The following is a 20,448-nucleotide window of genomic DNA, read 5'->3' on the forward strand; positions in this document are numbered from 1 at the left end:
TTCTACAACTAAATATTAATTATAATGGGGACTCCTTTTCACAAGCAGATGAGACAACATTTTTAGGAATTGTACTAGATAAACACATTTCTTGGAAAGCCCACGTAGAAAAAGTTTGCAACAAATTAAATAACTTCGTATTTGTTCTCTACAACCTACGAAAAACTTCTTCACAAAGTACAGTTTTGTCTGCTTATCGTGGCTACGTCGCTTCGTCGCTTTTGTATGGAATTGTTTTGTGGGGTAATTCAGCAGACGTGAATAGAGCATTCCAGGCACTGAAAAAATGTGTAAGGGCGATCGTCGGTATACCTCCGTGGGAATCGTGTAAACCCCTATTCAAAAAATTAAAACTTCTAACTTTGCCTAGTATGTAAATTTTTGAATGTGCCAAATTTGTTCGTCAGAATCCTAGCCTATTTCAGAAAGCTAGAGATGTTTTTCCACGTTATACTAGAAATCCAGATAGAATAGTGTCATCTAGAATTTTAAGAACAACCTTATATAAAAAAAAATGTAATTACATGTGTGTCCAAATATATAACAAAGTACCCAATGACATAAAAAAAATACCAAATCGTTTATTTAACAGTCAATTTAAAAAATGGCTTATTAACCAAACTTTCTACTCTGTTAGTGAATATATCAATCGTAAATAAGTAACTAATTTTATTGCATTTTATAATTATTTGACATTTTAAAATTTCACATCGATTAATGAATTTTGTCTCCAGTTAATCTAATTCAACTGTATACCTACATCATTTATAATCTATAATGACTACCTACCAGATATTTGCATGTCTATTTTTTTTGGACTAAGTGTTTGAAACATGACTAGTTACCTATAAGATCTCCTTCTGTACAACACTTAAGGCAAATAAATTATTATTATTATTATTTGTTGTTGTTATTACTTAATAAATTATTATTTATTGGCGTGACGAAGGAAGTACTTGTGAGACTGTTAAACAATGTCACAGGATGAGTGATAGGTGGTACACACTCCAGAGAAATAGCTGGCTGTGAACAGTCCGGCAAATCTGTTTTACAGTCTGATGTTTGACTTTTATATAAGGGAGTTATACATTCTCTCATTTTCACTACACAGATCCACCAGACCATTAATTGCCAGTTGTATGTACAAGGATTTAAGGATCTCTACAATAATTTTATAATAAAGGAGTTAGCTTTTGCCACACGGGAATATACACAAACGTTTTTAATTAAACCACCATACCAGTTCACATATTTAACAAGAGATGAAAAGAGACAAGTCGAGTGGTTGGGGGTCTACGTTGGTTCGCTCCAACGGCTATATTGATTATAGAGAATTACAACGCATGATCGTACCATACTTAGAAAACATGAATATCTATGTAAAAGGTTTAGAAAAAGTTAAGTGGATAAAGGACATATGTATGAACTGTAATGTATTAGAGCTTCACAAAGGTAATTGCCCTAAACTGTCTGAGTAAGCTAAAAAGTACTGTGATAGCAAAACTAATTTAAATTGTAATCATCATTTAAAACATTGTGCTCTTAAAAATGTGTTATGTATAAAAAAGTTTTAAAAGTGGTAATTGTTTAAGTTTGTAAGTTAGATATGTATGTAATAAGGATGTTAAAGAATAAACAATTTTTATACTGAAAACATGCTTTTATTTTCTTTGAGTAGAATAGTAGTATACAAATAACATTAAAATACAAAGACATGCAATATTAAAGTTTTAAAACATTAGAGATTATAAACTAACTTAAACTAATATGTGTCCTAATTTAACTACTACGATAAGCACAAGGCTATTAAAAATCACTATCGATTAACGATTTCGATATTTTTTTCACTAATTGAAGATTGGATGAACTTACCTAAGTGAAATCCAATTGTAATTTTATGAATGTTGATCTGAAATATAATTGATTAACAGAGTAGTAATCCCATTCGCTACTGTGTGGCATCGCGAATTTTTTCAGAGAATAAAAAAAAAGTTTTTTAGTCTATGGTAACTCACAACTAAACGTCACTGATTTAGAGCTAACCATGATTTTGTGGGTCCCATTATGCCAGGGTTCAGCCATGATGATGCTGGGGAGGGTGGGTGATTATATTTCAGATCAACATTCATAAAATTACAATTGGATTTCACTGAGGTAAGTTCATCCAATCTTCAATTTTATTTCATATTGATCTGAAATATAATTGATTAACAGAGTAGTTGTTCAGAGATTAAGGTATAATGGGTACATCTTATAAGCCTGGATATGATGAATAACGGCTGAATAACGGCTGAATTAAGGCTTTATAATTATTCAGATATCTATTTATAGTGGCATATTATCCTAATATTAGTATCTATATTTGTTTTTATCCATATATTCTGTCATACACATTGATTATAATTATTAATCAACTATTAATTTTAATTTTTTATAAAATTAGTCTGTAGTAATTAACAAATTTTTACTAAATACCAAATTTGTAAGCCAAAATGGCAGAACATGTTGATGCTTATATTATCCTTATATTTTCACCACATCAAAAAATGTTTAACACATGTTTTATGCAAATAAATACTTCTTTATCTTTGTTCTATTACTGAGATGTAATGTAATATGAGTTTTAAAGTGGAACAAATGAACAAATTTTATTATATGTTACACATGTTTATGCAAATAAATATATCTTTATCTTTATCAAATGTTCTACATATTGTGGAGACTGTGTTCACCAATTTCATGATTGACTATTAAGTACTAATTTATGCTCTTTTTTACATCAATGTAAATATAATTTTTTTTTAAGTCACACAAATTTCCTGCACCTCGTGCAATTTGATACTTAACCATTAGCTTTTATTTATTTATTTTATTTTATTTGGGGAGCTTACGGCTATATTTACCCATTAGATCAACAACATAATACTAGCATATGCCAATTACAAGCTTCCACAGATGGTAAGAAAACATTATAGGTGTTGTGAAAATTATACAGGTCACACGAGAAATTACTTACTTATAAAAAATTATAACAGTATTTTGGGTTCCTTAGATAATAGTCTAGTGACATAGTGGGGTTTACTACAAAACAGGTCTATATTAGGGTTGCTTTGGTTTAACTTATTAAATATGTGTATAGCTCTTGGAAAGTAACTATTTTTTCTGTACTTGGTGTGGCAGAATGGAGTATGGAGTAAATTATGAGAGCGCAATCTCCTAGAAGGTGTGTTCAAATATAAGTTACTGAGGAGATCAGAACAATCAAGACCATTTTGAGCGATTTTCAGAAGGAAACTGATATCAGCTATTTGTCTATGAAGATGAAGAGGCAAAAGATGGAGTCTAGTGCATTGTTGGTCGTAATCTAAATATTTTAATTTAAATTTAAAGCCTAGAAATCTTAAAAATCTTTTTTGGATTCGTTCAATAATATTGTTATATATATAGTAACAGGGGTTCCAGACTTGATTAGCATACTCAAGGTGGCTACGCACATAAGCACAGTAAATTACTTTAAGTGACTTCATATTTTTGAATGGCGAAGAGGCACGAAGGATGAAACCAAGCGTTTTGTATGCTTTATCAACTATGTGGTTAACATGGTGATCAAATAGAAGTTTACTGTTGAGTACAACACCAAGATCTCTGACAACATTTACACGCTCAAGACATGCACCTTTCAATGTGTATCTAGAAAGGAAATTATGACGCTTTCTCGTGAAGCTAATGACACTGCATTTAGTGATATTAAGATCTAGTTTGTTTTGATTGCAGAAAGCATCTAATCGATTTAAATCTTCTTGAAGACATAAAACATCCCTTATTAACCTAAGATACCTTATTAACCTCTCGAAAATTTTCTTGTCATCAGCATACAAAAGGAAGTGAGAGTTCATAAAGCACGAGCCAATGTCGTTCATGAATAAAACAAAGAGAAGAGGTCCTAGTAAAGAACCTTGGGGTACCCCAGAAGTAATGCTAACCCAATCAGATGTACATCCGTTCATAGCAACGGCCTGTGTCCTGTTTGTAACATAGGAAACTAACCATCTGTAAAGATCACCATGTATACCCAAGGCAGGTAGTTTTCTAAGTAGTATATTATGATCTAATCTATCAAATGCCCTACTGTAATCTGTATACACAGTGTCAATTAGATTGCCTCTGTCCATATTAACAGTTATATAATCCAAGAAAGTCACTAAATTAGTTGATGTTGATCTGGCTCTAACAAAACCGTGCTGCTGAGGAATTATTATATTTTTGAAGGATTCATACATTTGATCAAAGACTAGACGCTAAAAAATTTTAGCCAAAAGACAGAGTTTTGAAATAGGCCTATAGTTGGTAACTTCATTTTTTGCCCCTTTTTTATGGACTGGTGTTATCGAGGCTAATTTCCATAACTTCAGGCATCACTCCATCATTCAAGGAACGCCTAAAAAGTATGGTAACCGGATGTGAAAGCTCGCGAGCACATTTATCCAAAAACAATGCCGGAAGAGTATCAGGACCAGCAGATTTATTAAGGTCAAGGGCTGAAAGCAATTTGGATACCCGATCCTTACTTACCTCAATGTTAGATAAATCACAAGGAGTATCGAGTATCTTAACAGAGTGAGAACTCGGTGAGAATGTATCAGTAGCAGGTAGGAAAGTAGAACTAAAATAAGCAGAAAAGAGTTGAGTGGTACCGCCACACGAATTGCTAGTACGAGATAAATAGGCCATAGTCGACGGATAACAGCTACTACCTCGCTTCTTCTTGATGTAAGACCAAAAAAGTTTTAGATTTCTGGAGATCAGTCTTCAACACTTATAATGTATTCCTTGTAACATTTATTTTCAGCTTTTTAACCCTATCGCGGAGTAACCGGAAACTACAGTCGTCAGATATGTTACCATACGTTTTATATTTCTTTAAAAATTTGAATTTTTCTTTAATTATTTTGACAAGATAAGGCTTATACCAGGGAGGATATCTGTGACTAGGCGTAATACGTGTTGGTACGAATGTGTCCCTTAGTTTGAGTATAAGTTCATAAAATGCTTCCTCCATCGACTTAGTGTTTGATAATATTGACCAATCGGTAGTAGATAGGTTGCAGATTAGCTCATAGTCAGAATGACGATACATGAATATTTTACGTCTAGGTATTTCCAATGAGTCTAATTCAATAAAAGTGGGATTGATAATAAGAGATTTATGATATGCATCTTCAGGCACCAGCGGATCGGGGCATATCGACACCGACACAGTATTACTACATAAAACCAAATTCAAGATACCACCTGAATGATTAGTGTGGTTATTGTATTGCTTTAAGTTACAGTCATAGATGGTATCAACCAGATTGTTAGCAGGTAGGCCAATAACATTTATCGGTTGCAGACCCATATCAGAAGGAATCAAGAAGATACTGCTCATATTAAAATCTCCGAGTACCAAAAATTCATCATGTTTAAAATTTTCAGTCGCGTATTGAAGTTTAGTTAAAAAGTTAGCCAACTGTACAGAAAAACTATTACCCATGTTTTGATTGCATAAGTATACACGGTGATTTTTTAGTCGTCTTACAAAAGGAACCCAGTTCATGTATCCGACGTAAAATACCCCTAGGCGCAATTTTTTTTTGATGGTTTTGGTTCCTTAACCTGTTGATGGAAGTTGAAGCTTTTCATTAGGTTTAATAGAGATAAAGTTGTTTGAGAATTTTCTAAGATATTTATATTAAAGTCTCCTCCTATGATTATGTCTTTTTACTGTCTTTTAACAATAATAAGTTTAAGAGTTTTTCGAGTGAACTGTAAAAAATATCTGAATTTCTATTTTTTTGAGGCCAGTATACAACCACAATTACAAGATTTTGTTTGACTATTTCTATTGCACATGTTTCAAATATGAACTCTACCGCTATATCATCTATGTCTTTACGTTTTGCGAATTGAGTATTTTCATGTAATAATATACATACGCCTCCTCCTGCGTAGTTTTGTCTGCAATACGATGACGCGGCAGTGAATCCATCCAGCAGTAGTGAATCTTCTTTATCTTGTGTGATCCACGTTTCAGAGATGCATAGTGCCTGGATAGTCGGTCTGTCTTCTATGATTGATTGAAGTAGATGTGTTTTGTTTCTTATGCTGCATACGTTTTGATAAAGTATTTCAATTGACTATTTGAATATGTTGTTTTGGGCTTGTTCTTTATATGGACGTTGGGTTTAGTCATGGAATGTCCGGTCGATACATTACATGTTGTCCTTTTGTTTGCGAAAGGAATAGTTATTTGTTTCATCTGGTATAATTATTTGTGAATGTGAAATATAATCAGCGTTGCTTGTATTCATTTTATAATTTTCTTGGTATGTCGAAGTATTGCTTTGTTGGTGTTTGTAGTGGTTTTGTTCTATAATCACTTGTTTACCATCTATAAAAAATTTATTATTTCTAATGATTGCATGTAAGCCATCTTTTCTAGCTTGAATAAGTTTGTCTCTCATTTGTGCTCTCTCTTTGCGTTCGTTCGGGTTCGGGTTTCAGGAAAACTTTATTCTCATTAAGAATTACATAAATTCACTTACATGAGAACATAACTTTATCACTACAAAATATTTTATAATGAGCAGCGTGCACTACAATATAACAGAACTACAAAAATCCTAACAAGACGCACAGAATAACAGAGAAAAAGTTTAGTAATCACTTCGTTATTACAAACCATCAAACTATGTAAACAACATTGTCATAGATTTATAAAATAAAGATTATCACTGTAAGGAGGGTAAATGTGAATATATTCGCAAAACATATTCGCAAAACATATTCGCGTTTGCATCGAGGAATTCAGATATAAATAATCCTGTACCTTGAAAGCACTCGCTGTTATTGATTAAATACTTAGTCATTCTTTTACTGAGTAATTCAATAACTAGAGGTCGGTTCTTGGTGGCTTTTCTACCTATTCTGTACATGAGCTCTATGTACCCGGATAGGTCCACATTTACAATATCGCGAAATATTTCTATTAGCCGGTTGTGAAGTACGCTTTCAGGCTCTTTGTAATATTCTGCGAGGCCATAGAGCACAATTTTTTTATAATGTTTGTCATTATAATGATGAATGGACAGGAAAAATTAACAACTACGGAATAAAAACAATATTTGATGATTTAAAACAACTCATAGAAGAAATAGCAGGTATTCCACGCATTGAAGACTACAAAGACTATGAAAATAGCAAAAATGTAAAAGGTGTTGATTCCAAACAAATTAATAATTCGAAAGTGTCAAATGAAAATATCCATACTGCGTCTAATTTTTTTCTCGTATAGTTATTTAACAATTTTGCACCAAAACATCAATGGTTTAATAAGCAAATCAGATTTATTGGCCTATCACTTGCACGAACTTTTAGACTCGGGTAAGTACGTAGATATAGTTTGTTTAACAGAGCATAATATGAAGAATGGAGATGATATCCATCTATCCATACCAAACTTTTCGCTTGCTGCTTCTGCTTACAGAAACAATCGAAAAGGTGGATCATGTATATTAATTAATAATAGACATAAGTTTCGATATATAAACCTAAATGAAAACTGTTGCCCTGGTACTATGGAATGTTGTAGTGTCGAGCTTATAGAGCATAATTTAAAAATAATATGCATATATAGATCTCCTAAAATGAATATAGATGCCCTAAATACATTTTTCTTTAATTTAGAAGCAATGCTACATAATAGTTGCAAATCTAATAAAACAAGAGTATTGATCTGTGGTGACTTTAACATTGACACCCTAAAGAAGACGCGTGCCACTACACAATTTGAAAATATATTACTAAACTATGACTTAAGATTTAGTATAACTCAACCGACACGTTTACATAGCGGAACATGTATCGATAATATTATACACAATATCCGAGGTAGCAAAAGTGAACTACTAGAACTAGCAATTTCCGACCACACAGCCCAAATTCTGAAATGTCCGGTTAAAAAAACCTACACTAGTTTCTACTGGTTCACATTCAAACGTGACTATTGTATGGAAAATCTTCTCAAATTTAAACAAGCAATACAAAGTCTCAGTTTTGCTAGTGTGTATCAATGCTCGACACCTAATGAGGCTTTCAACGAATTTAACGAATTATTTAAATTGTTCTATAACTTGTGTTTTCCCGAAAAGAAAATAAAAATTCCAACACATAAATCACTTAAATGGGTCACCAAAGGTATTAAATTATGTTGCAAAAGAAAAAGACAAATGCTGTGGTCCCTAAGACTACATCCTAATAAAGAAAATAAAAGTAAGTTTAAATTGTATTCTAAGAGGTTAAAGAAAATAATCCATCTTACACAAAAGTCAAAAAATAGTTATTATATTAGCAAAGCGCAAAACAAGATGAAAGCAACGTGGAAAATTATAAATACAAATAAAACTAATTGCCCGAGAGAAAGTATTACGAAAATAACTTACGGAAATAAATGTACAGAAGATCCCGTCCAAATAGCAGAAATATTTAATAATTATTACATCGACCAAGTTCAGCCTAACGATAGTAATAGGAGTCCCAATTTAACAACAATTAACAGCTTATCAGATTCAATGTTTATGACAGCTACTATTCCTCAAGATATATTTGATGTCATAAATACGATTAAAAATACTAGTAGCACGGGATACGATGGCATAACTACACATGTTATTAAATTTGTTGCTTCCGAAATATCTCCAGTACTAAGCTTTATAATTAATTTAGTAATAGAACATGGGATGTTTCCGGATGCATTAAAAATATCAGTTGTAAAGCCCTTATATAAAAAGGACAACAAACAAGACCCTAAAAACTACAGACCGGTTGCGTTACTCCCTATTTTCTCAAAAATTTTAGAAAAAATTATTTATAACAATTTATACTCATTTTTAGAAAATAAAAATATTTTGACTCCGGAACAATATGGTTTTAGGAAATGCAAGAATATTAATATGGCGATCTATAGATTAGTAGAAGACGTTATAACTAATGTTGATAAACGGACACCAGTATCAGCTTTGTTCTTGGACATGAGTAAGGCATTTGATTGTGTAGACTTTAAAATTCTATTAAAAAAATTGAACAAATATGGAGTTAGGGGTAACATATTAAACTTATTTGAGTCATATTTAACTAACAGACAACAGATGACGAGTGTCAAAAAGATATGCCCAAGGACTAAAACTGAAATAACTTATATGTCTAGTTGTAGAGAAACAAAGTACGGTGTACCACAAGGAAGTGTGCTTGGCCCACTTCTATTTCTTGTGTATATCAACGATATGCCCAAATTAATGCCACATCCGACAACCTTATTTGCCGATGACTGTACAGTAACATTTATAGGGCATAATACAAAATCGCTTGAAACAGATATAAATAATAACTTGAGTAACATAATAGATTGGTTAAACAGCAACAACTTAAAAATAAATTTAGATAAAACTTATGTAATGTCATTTAAGCAACGGTCACAGTCTTTAAAGCTGAATATTCATTATGGTGATAAAACTATAAATGAAACAGATAACACAAAATTTTTAGGACTTTGGTTAGATGAAAATATGAGATGGGGCAATCATTAAAAAATTAAACCAGTATCAATACGCTTTGCATAATTTGTCTAAAGTAACATCACGGAAGGCAGTTCTCAGTGCTTATCATGCATACGTTTCCTCAATACTTCGTTACGGAATTATATTTTGGGGAAACTGCACTGATCGTGAATTAATATTCAAAACGCAGAAAAAATGTCTACGAGCTGCATGTCAGCTGAAAGTGACTGAAAGCTGCCAACCATACTTTGTTGAGTTACAAATTTTAACCCTACCTTGTTTATACATTTATGAAGTAGCAGTATTCGTTAAAAGAAACTTCCATTTATTTGAAACTCTAAAATCCAAACGTCATCAGGACACAATACGCAATAAGCATCACCAAACTGCCCTATATTCAAAAAGTTTCTTGGGAATGGCACCCAAAGTATATAACAAACTTCCTAGAATCATTAAAGATGTGAATGGTTTAGATAGATTTAAACGTTCACTTAGCAATTTTCTAATACAAAAAGCCTACTATTCTATTACCGAATTCTTAGATGAAAAATGTTAAGAAAATAATGACAAAATGAGTGCAAATTCTGATTTGTTTATTACATTGATCTTAAATATGTTTAATTATTAAATATGCTTAAATATAAAAAAAAAAATGTCTGTATTTGTTTACATTATCTTTATAATTATTTTGTTAAATGTGCCTAATTTTAGTTAAGTGTTTATGTCTGAATTCATGGTTGTAATAGTTTTAAGCAAATATTTGTATGCCAAGTAAGGCGAAACATAGTGAGACTTTTTTTTATTTTATTAAGATCTTTTATATGTGTTACCTATGTTTAAACAAATAAATTTATTCTATTCTATTCTATTCTATAAGTTGTCGTACAAGGATTACTTGGAATTCGGGGTGTTTGTATTTGCATTGACAGCTCTTTTAATTCCTTTTTTAAGTTTTTCATTTTCGATGCGTAATTCTTCTAATTTATTATTAATACTTTTTATTTCCTCTGTTCTATTTATAGTTTTGTTCCTCTGTTATAGTTTTGTTGTTAAAATTCTCTCTTAATTCGGCAATAGCTCTTTTTATTTCAGTTTGTATAGAATTCTACAGTTCTTCTTTAATTGACTTGTTATTTTCTTTTAAGCGCAGTGTTATTAATTCACTAAGACTTTGTATAGACTTTTTTTTAGCGCAGTAATAATAAGAGTATTTAAGGTACTGCAAAGATTTCTTATTTATAAGCTATTAATAAGAAATAACAAGATGATAATGAGATATTCCATTTTGCTGTAAGTTGCAGTTTGTAAGTCACTCAATTATGATTAAAATTAAATTAAATTTTTTGTCACTGCAGTTGTCGGTTCCTAAGACATATGAGCTATAAGGCCTTGCAAAGGTAGTAGAACCTACAACCAAACCACCTATTTTCCTGATTAAACTCAAGAGCATTCCTGCTGCTCTTGCAGATGTACTGCTGGAGTGAGGGATACTGCTGTCAGCAGGTATAAATTTGATACCTCTGCTGATTAACTGTTTTGAAGGCCAAGGGTAAGACTTTTAATATGGTAAAGTTAACTTATTTCAGGTATTGGTTGAGACTACAAGGATCTTTAAATCTTTGAAGTTAGTCATAATTTATGATCTTAAAAGTAAAAAATACATTATGGTTCCTTTCCTTTTTTACTGAGAGTAAGGTACTGTCAAAAGATTGGTTATCACAATTCTCATCTTGTTAATTTTCAGGGTGTGACATGGGCTATGTTATTTAGTTTAATATATTTATGAGAGGGCGGCTAGTACCCATTGAGCAGCTATCAAAGCTAGGAGTTAGGAGATTTTTGTGTCTTGCTTCAAAAAAATAACTAAATAATTCTGTCTCTTCAGATACAGGTGTATTGTATGTGTCATTAACATAATATATGTATTTATGTGTCTATTGTCAACAGAGTTATTCCTGTGCTATGTGCTAATTATGTTCTAGCCTATTTTGTCATCATGTTGCTTGTAACCAGTTGTCGCAAGTTCTATTTAATAACCATCTATACTTTCTTAATCGATAAGCAATATGTTTATAATATTGTGCTTTGAGGCAGCTAGCAGATCAGTTAGCTGGTTCAATACAAAATATGGGTTCTGGCTTTCTGTAATTCAGGCAAATCTCAATCAGAAATCATTTGTTTTCCATACCTAATTCCTCTCCCATGTGTAGAGTCAATGCTGATTTGTGGAAATTTAGGGTTTTGGAGCTAGCTCCATTCTCTAACCTATCTATTAATGTTTCCTAATTAATAAGGGTGAAGATCAGGATAGGATCCTGGTTACTGCTTTGTTGTAACTGTTGACACAGATGGTAACATGATGGTTAATGAGCTATCTAACATTGGCTTCTAAGTGCTTCCCCTAAGAGATGCTTTTTGTCAGGGCACCTAGTCTGCTCAGTGTGTGTTCAATTCACGGTTAAAAATCCCAAAATTGGGTGAATAAGAACTTAGTGACTTTTTGCTTTGTCATAATTAATATTCTGAAACATTTAGTAAAGTAAACAAATGTTGGGAATGCATAAAAAGCATATTCAGGTCAACTAAGTATTGATGCATATACATTTAGTGTTTAGTAGCATTAATGTTATTCGGTGCCTCACTTCTTAGAGATATGTGTGTGACATTGTTTTTTATTGCTATAGATAAACTTGTGGGGCCCAAAATCTATTGATAATGAAACAAGTATGGTTCTTTCGTTGACTTACATGTGGAACTGAGCACTATTTATCTTACTTAAGTATTTACAGCCATGTTACTATGGCTGTATAGTCTTCCAATGTGTTTTAATCCAGTTAATATTATGAGTAATAATAATATATTCTTATTGATGTGTTAAATGCAAGTTTGTTCTAAACAAGGCACCACACTACAATTGTTTTCGCCATTACAATGTGTCACCATTCTATTAGAAAAGCTTTAGAAACTAGTTCTAGTATACATTTAGACCCTAAGGAATCAGTTTTATCTTAAGACTGTGCAAGACATGTGATATTGATGGTCCAAGGTTCTCATATCCACTATTTGAAAACTATAATATGTTTCTATATATATTTTTGATTTTCAGTTAAGAACAAATCTGATCTGTCCGTTGAGTTTGGTGGTCTTAAGAATATTAAATCTTTAGACATACGAGTAAATATAGATATAAATTTTTACTGTGAGTGCATATTTGTACAGCCCCTAACTCATGAGTTATTGATGGTCTGACACATATTGTTGATTTCATTTATATGAATACTAGCTGTTGCCCGCGACTTCGTCTGCGTGGTTAGAAGATATAAGTTATGACTTTTTCTTCGCTCCTATTAGTCGCAGCGTGATGATATATAGCCTAAAACCTTCCTCGATGAATGGTCTATTCAACACAAAAATATTTTTTCAATTTGAACCAGTCGTTCCTGAGATTAGCGCGTTCAAACAAACAAACATACTTTATATATTAGTATATATATAGATGCCAACGATATCTTCGCTACGTTTCATCGATTTTTAATTTCTCGCGCGGAGATTTTAATATTACGATAACTCATTACCTATTAACTTTTTTTGGTGTAGTGTAAAAGGCAATTTTGTTCTATATTACATGCATAATATATCTAACTTATTTATTTGGATAAGGATTAATACTGTATTGTTGAAAAAGGTTCGTAAATAACCCATAATTTTACTGTTTTAAGAAAACACATAAAAATGGTTATTGTGGGTTATCCTTGGAAGATAGACATATACCACCGCGGACTTTTTTGTAGATCTATTAAAGAGGTACAAACCCGCCATACATTGTTTTGTTGTAACTCAAAAGGTTTTGGCAGCGTTCTCGAGGAAATCTTTCGAATGGCTTAATTTTTTCCGACATGATTAACTAATATCGTTGTAATATCGTCAGTTTACACAAAACCTAAACTTATTATACACTAAAACCTTCCTCAAAAATTGCTCTATCTATTGTTGAAAACCGCATAAAAATCCGTTCAGTACTTTTCTAGTTTATCGCGAACAGACAGACAGACATGTATGTAAGGATTGTTTATGTAAACAATGTTATGTTCAAGTATTTTAAGGTACATTAGTGGTGGTATGTTCACAACATGAAAGACAGTTAGATATATTACATATACCTGGTTGACAATTGCCTGTTGGATGCCTGGCATGGTGTACCCTCTCGGGGCCACCCTTCCTGTGTCCTGTTCAGCGAGAGTGTCACAGATGTGTCATACCACTCTTGGGTGCCAGACCACTTATGTTTTCCACAGTCCTTGCTTAGGTTTAGAGGTGGTATTCGGTTATAACTTTTGTTATACATTCTTGATAGTTGCATTGGTCTTGTTTCTATGTTGAGCTTCGAATCCACCTCGAAGCGTGTCACCATTGGTTCTTGTTGTGGACTGTGAGAACCAGTGAACATAGTATGTTCTTCATCAAAACTGTCGTATCTCGTACGAAGTTTTGATCTTCATGCTGTATCGTGTACAAAGCACGGCCATAATTGATGCATGTTGTTTTTATAATGTCAAAGCTGCGGGGTCACGCCCCAAATTTAACATTCGAGCGTGGAGAATCGCGTCCTAGCTCGGTTATACTTAATGCATGTTGTTTGTGTACTATCAAAGTTGCGGGCTCGCGTCCCGAACTTTGTAGTAATGCATGTTGTTTGTGTACTATCAAAGTTGCGGGCTCGCATCTCGAACTTTGCAGTAGGGTTTATCAGAGCTACGACGTCTCGCGAAGAGCCCGATCTTCGAGCTAAAGTCTCTCGTACCCGCTCGGTTCATGCATGTTTTTAGTACTTCGCATCATCTCACATCATATTTGCGTCCTTGTTCGTTGAACCTAAAATCATAGAAAACCTCACCTGTTGGCCCCCCTCTTTGAGGTTATGGGTCAGTGTTCCATCGTTTATATTCCGTAATTTGGGGGCGCCCACAATTTAACATCGAGCGTGGAGCATCGCGTACTAGCTCGGTTATACTTAATGCATGTTGTTTGTGTACTATCAAAGTTGCGGGCTCGCGTCCCGAACTTTGCAGTAGGGTTTATCAGAGCTGCGACGTCTCGCGAAGAGCCCGATCTTCGAGCTAAAGTCTCTCGTACCCGCTCGGTTCATGCATGTTTTTAGTATTTCGCATCATCTCACATCATATTTGCGTCCTTGTTCGCTGAACCTAAAATCAGAGAAAACCTCACCTGTTGGCCCCCCGCTTTGAGCTGCGTACACGCATCCTGCATTAACTCCGCAGCGCCTTTATAGTCTCGAAGATCACTTTTAAACATCTTGGCCAGTATTTTCAAGGCTTTTGTATCACTTGGCAATACTTTTTCGACTTGAAATATGCCAAAAACTATTTATAACACGTAATTAAAGTGTAATTAACAAAATTACCACGATGCCGTTAAGTCGCGAAAAAAGAAAGTGACGTTTAGTTGTGAGTTGCCATAGACTAAAAAACTTTTTTTTTTTATTCTCTGAAAAAAATTCGCGATGCCACACAGTAGCGAAAAGGATAACTACTCTGTTAATCAATTATATTTCAGATCAACATGAAATAAAATGCTCTAAAGCCAGATTGTTTCATAGCGTATCTAGACTGTAATCTATACTCTATACTAATATATGTATAAAGCTGAAGAGTTTGTTTGTTTGTTTGAACGCGCTAATCTCAGGAACTACTGGTCCAAATTGAAAAATTATTTTTGTGTTGAATAGAACATTCATCGAGGAAGGCTTTAGGCTATAAACCATCACGCTGCGACTAATAGGAGCGAAGATACAATGGAAAAAGTGAAAAAAACAGGGCAGGACATCATAACATATCTTCTACCCATGGGGACGAAGTCGCCGGCAACAGCTAGTAATTTATATGGATATAGTATGTGTCAGTATTTGCCTAATTCTAGTTTTAGATTTCTTAATGAAACCAAATTAACTCATTTACGCGTTCAAAATATTGAAGATAATGCCGATTGGGGCTGTATTTTAGAAGTTGATCTTTTATATCCTGATCATTTACGCAATTACCATTATGACTTGCCTTTTTGTCCTGAAAAATGCATTCTTCCAGGTGGTAAAACAAAAAAAAATATGTTATACACTATGTTCATTTAAAAAAGTGTCAAGAGCATGGTTTAATATTACGTAAGATTCACAGAGCTATTAATTTTAAACAAAGTCCTTATTTAAAACAGTATACACCGTGATTTTTTAGTCGTCTTACAAAAGCAGCCCAGTTCATGTATCCAATGACTAGAACACATTCATGATAAAAAAATAGGTATTTATGAGATTTGAATAAATTCAAAATGCAATTTTTATTCAATATTATAATGCAATTCGTAGTTTTTTAGAAACACAGCTCTGTTGCGAGCGCGGTCCGAGCCTTGTAACAATGGTGAGGGGTGCGGGCGGCGACGTTTTTATCATTTTTAAGAGTATATTTTAGATTTCTCTTGTTTAATTTTGCTTCGTACTTATTATCTTAGTTGATGATAAAAATAATAATAATCGCGCCTAGGGGTATTTTACGTCGGATACATGAACTGGGCTGCTTTTGTAAGACGACTAAAAAATCACGGTGTACTTACTACCCATTTCATCTTTAAAAACACCTGGGATTTTTTTATTGATTAGCGGTAAGGTAAATACCAGTAGTTGATACTATAGTGAAAAAAAACACGTTTTCTCTAATATATATTTTTTTTATTTATGGTACATATATTAATCAGTCTTTTATCTCACTTACATTGAACTTAGGTAAAGAAAATAAGTTTTCTTATTTTTAACTAGCGACCCGCCCCGGCTTCGCACGGGTGCAATGCTGATATACTAAATACGCTACAGAAAAACTGTGAACGTTGTTTATAAAAAAACATAGCGGCCCGCTCCGGCTTTGCACGGGTTTAAAATATGTAACTCACTGAAAAAATGATAAAATCAATCCAGTAGATTTGATTTATTCATTTACTGCCCGTAGCCCGCACGCGTTTTTGGAGTACTTAAAACAATTCCCCTTTCCTTATCTTTGGAATATCTTTTATACACAATATTTTCACTTTTTTTTACATTTTTACTTTTTTTTTACATTTTTACAATTTTTTAACATTTTTACTTTTTTTTACATTTTTACTTTTTTTTACATTTTTACCTATTTATTTTACAACAATAATTAATATATTACAGAATATCTTTATATACAACGTTCACAGCTTTCTTGTCATTAGACAATACAAACATGTTTTCTCTAGAGGTTACTCTTGAAAGAGCGACATACAGTTGGCCATGTGAAAAACAGTCAACGCTCAAATCTAAGCCTGCAACGTTGAAGGTTTGACCCTGTGATTTATTAATGGTCATTGCAAAAGATGTCTTTACCGGAAACTGTAAACGTTTAAATTGGAAGGGTAAATCCGATGGTATCAGAGGGATTCGGGGAATCAATACATCTTCTCCGGTACCACATCCTGTGAGTATTGTGCACTCTATTATGAAAGTTTTCAGAGATTTTACCAGCAAACGCGTGCCATTGCAAAGTTTAGGTGGATTCAGGTTTCTAAGTAAAATAACAGGACAACCTACTTTCAGCACCATTTTGTGAGGAGGGAGTCCAGACGGGTTCAAAGAATTTAAAAATTCTGTAGGAAAATGAACAGCTTCTTCAAATCGATAACAGTATCGACCGAGTAGTATATTTTCGTCGGCGCATCAATCTTTGAAAGAATCAAGTTATTTAACTTATCTACTTGTTCGTTAGTTGGTGACAGAATCGCTCTTTCTTTAAACCAAGATATTGTCTTAGAACTTATGTTATCAATGTCAGGATAGACATTGTTGACTAACTCTTGGATATTGTCTATCAAAACACAAAGGTTTTCTAGGTTAATCCTTCCCTCACTTTGTGTTAACTCTCCATTGCCAACTTTTAGCAGTAGCTCTGGAAATAGCCTGTTCTCACGTGAATATGACGAAACCCTCATATTAGTTTTAAGCTCTAATTTATTGACATGTGGCCAAAGGTTGGATCTTTTTAGGGAAGCATTTATTTCGTCAGCACGTGTTCCTCGAGTCACAACTGGTAGGATTTGACGGAAATCTCCTGAGAACAGAATTGTACATCCACCCATAGGTGAATTTACGTTGCGCAAATCGCGCATTGTCCTATCCAGAGCTTCCACAGACGCTTTGTTTGACATAGTAGCTTCGTCCCAGACTATTAATGAGCAGTCTCTCATTAATTTTCCTGTGTTGCTCTGTTTAGAAACACTACAGACGCTGTTATTATCATCGGTGGCGATTTTCAGCGGAAGTTTGAATGTAGAATGTGCGGTTCGGCCTCCTTCCAAAAGCGTAGCGGCAATACCGGATGACGCAACAGCCAACGCAATTTTTCCGGTAGATCTTACTTTTTTTAAAAGCAGATTGATTAAAAATGTTTTTCCTGTACCTCCTGGGGCATCAACGAAAAACATTTTCCCTTCATTGTTCTGAATTGTTGATAGTAATGCAGTAAATACTTTTTTCTGATCGGTGTTTAATCGTGGCTCATCTTGAGCTATATCTTGTAAAAGTCTCGTTTGATCGTATGATGTTTCTCTTGTGTATTCGGCACTGTTAGTTAAATCTGAGTTAGTAGTATTAGCTGGCATCGGCAGCCCAAAATCCTTGATCGATTTACCCGAAAGTAATTGCACTACTTTATTCAATTTAAATAATGCTTCGTCAAACATGTTTTGATCATATTGCACATCATCTGAGTTTAACTCTCGCCGTCGCCGAATGAGAATATCACTGGCCATATTTTCTTGAAACTTATTCCATAGATTAACAGAATCAGTTACTTGACAAAACGCTACTATGATGGCAAATAAATATCTTAATGATGTAGCTGAACTACAAACAGCTGCTTCTAATAATGTGTTTTCCCACTGAGAATCGTCTTCCAAGAGCCCCATAGCTTTGCATGCTGCTTGATAAGTATTGTGAACAACACCTTGTACAGTTCTTAGGTGTGCAAAGGATGTCGGGCCTTTTACAATATGCAGTAACATTCTCAGATAAAAGCATTCGCTGTTGTTGGGATGAATCACGTAGACTCTGCCAAGAGCATCCGTTTTTTTTACTCCGGGGAAACCATCAACCGCAGTACCTTGTTTTCGCCGTTGAAAAGTTTTAGAGCTCTGGTTCCATGTATAGTAACTTGGAACTCTGTCATATGTCAGTGTTTTCGCGAAATCATCTTGAGCACATAACTTGAAGAATGCTGTCAATGTTGTATCCCGCGGGTTATTAACAACTTCTTGTATATTGTTCTCAGTGAAATACACCCTTTGTCCATTCTCTAAATGAACTGCAAGGTGAACAATTGTGGGAGCCCGGTCGTGCACTTCGATTGATAAAATCCTCCATACAGCTTCAGAGCTGCAGATGTAACGTCCAGACTGATATTTTTCCACTTCATTTGGTGATTGTATGCTGAAAGTGGCTTGATCACTGCCTTTGTTAATGTACTTAGTAACATATTGGATTGACTTTATCGAATTGCACAACTCTACGTTGATGTGAGCATCAAAAATTTTCAAAAGGAGCGGATTATAGGGAACAATCCATCGGTTATCAATATCACAGTTTCGGACGGTAGCATTTTGCCCACCCTGTTCTGGCGATCGTCGACGATATTTGGGATATCCGTCATCGCTAGTACTTGTTTGAGTTTGGAACGGCTTCGGAAATTTTTTGCTGCATTTAGAATCTCGCATACATGGAGAATGCGGGTTTAAAGTCCCGCAAGGGCCGTGCACCATATGTTTCTTTACGATTTCGTACAGGATAGGATCTTCATCTTTATCCGGTAATTCAGCTGATATAACCCTGTCAATTTGGTTTGGTCGAATTTTGTTCACTAACCACACCAACAGGTGTACATGTGGCAAGCCACGTTTCTGCCATTCTATTGTATACATATGACAGCGCACGGGACCGAATATATGACACTTGTTAATGAGGTGCAGGAGCTTCTGTACTTTTAAATGGAAGACTCTGTTAACTATATCGTATCTGTCTTGTGGAGTTAAATTGGGGTTAATATTTTCTTTTATTTCCGGCCAATTCGGATTACATGTTGCAGTTATAAATAAATCAGGTTTGCCGTAATTTCTGACGTAAGTCATGGCGTCTTGTGATTTTTCGTGTAAATATCGAGGTCCACCTGTGAATGATGAAGGTAGTATAACCAACTGCCCAACGCCGTTGTGATGTTCATTCGCCTGTAAAGCATCCTGAAGATGAACGTAATTTTCAGCTCTCAATTTAGTTTGATTATTACGGATGTAGGCCAATCTCTCAGATTCAATTTTCGCATATTGATCTACCAAGTACTGGTTTGTTAACATTCCATATCTAAGCAAAGTGTTGAAATTGTTACGTCTTGTCTTTATACGGTAGCAATAGTAGTTCATACATGACACTGTTTTACGGAGAGGTGTACCACTGATTGGGTCAACTTGAGAAACATTAATGGCATAACCATCTTCTCCACGACATAGCATCAAAGGATATTGTAGGCTGTCATAAGATCTGTGTAACTCTGAAATTTTTTGCAAATTATCATCACGACTATGCAATACAATATCTCTTTTGTCAAATTGCTGCCCAGCTATCACCACTGCTACTTCACTCGTGGAAGGCGCATTGTATCGTCCTCTGTGTTCTCCAACAGGAGCTTTATTTGCATGGATTACGACATTAAAGTCAGGAGTATCTGCTGGAACACTCTCAATCGCAGTTTTGAAAGACTGTATGTAGCAATTATGAGAATGTAACATA

At 34.1% G+C, this 20,448-nt stretch overlaps 1 protein-coding gene across 1 annotated transcript; it reads right to left on the bottom strand.

Moving 5' to 3' along the window:
• Positions 1 to 18,070: 18,070 nt before the first annotated feature.
• LOC113506856 lies at positions 18,071 to 20,015 on the bottom strand (the record flags this gene model as incomplete). Its single annotated transcript, XM_026889693.1, has 1 exon — positions 18,071 to 20,015. A coding segment is annotated over exon 1 (1,945 nt), but the record flags the coding sequence as incomplete, so codon positions are not given.
• Positions 20,016 to 20,448: the final 433 nt, after the last annotated feature.

Source organism: Trichoplusia ni, assembly GCF_003590095.1.
Source record: "Trichoplusia ni isolate ovarian cell line Hi5 chromosome 28 unlocalized genomic scaffold, tn1 tig00002039_group27, whole genome shotgun sequence".
NCBI lineage: Eukaryota > Metazoa > Arthropoda > Insecta > Lepidoptera > Noctuidae > Trichoplusia > Trichoplusia ni.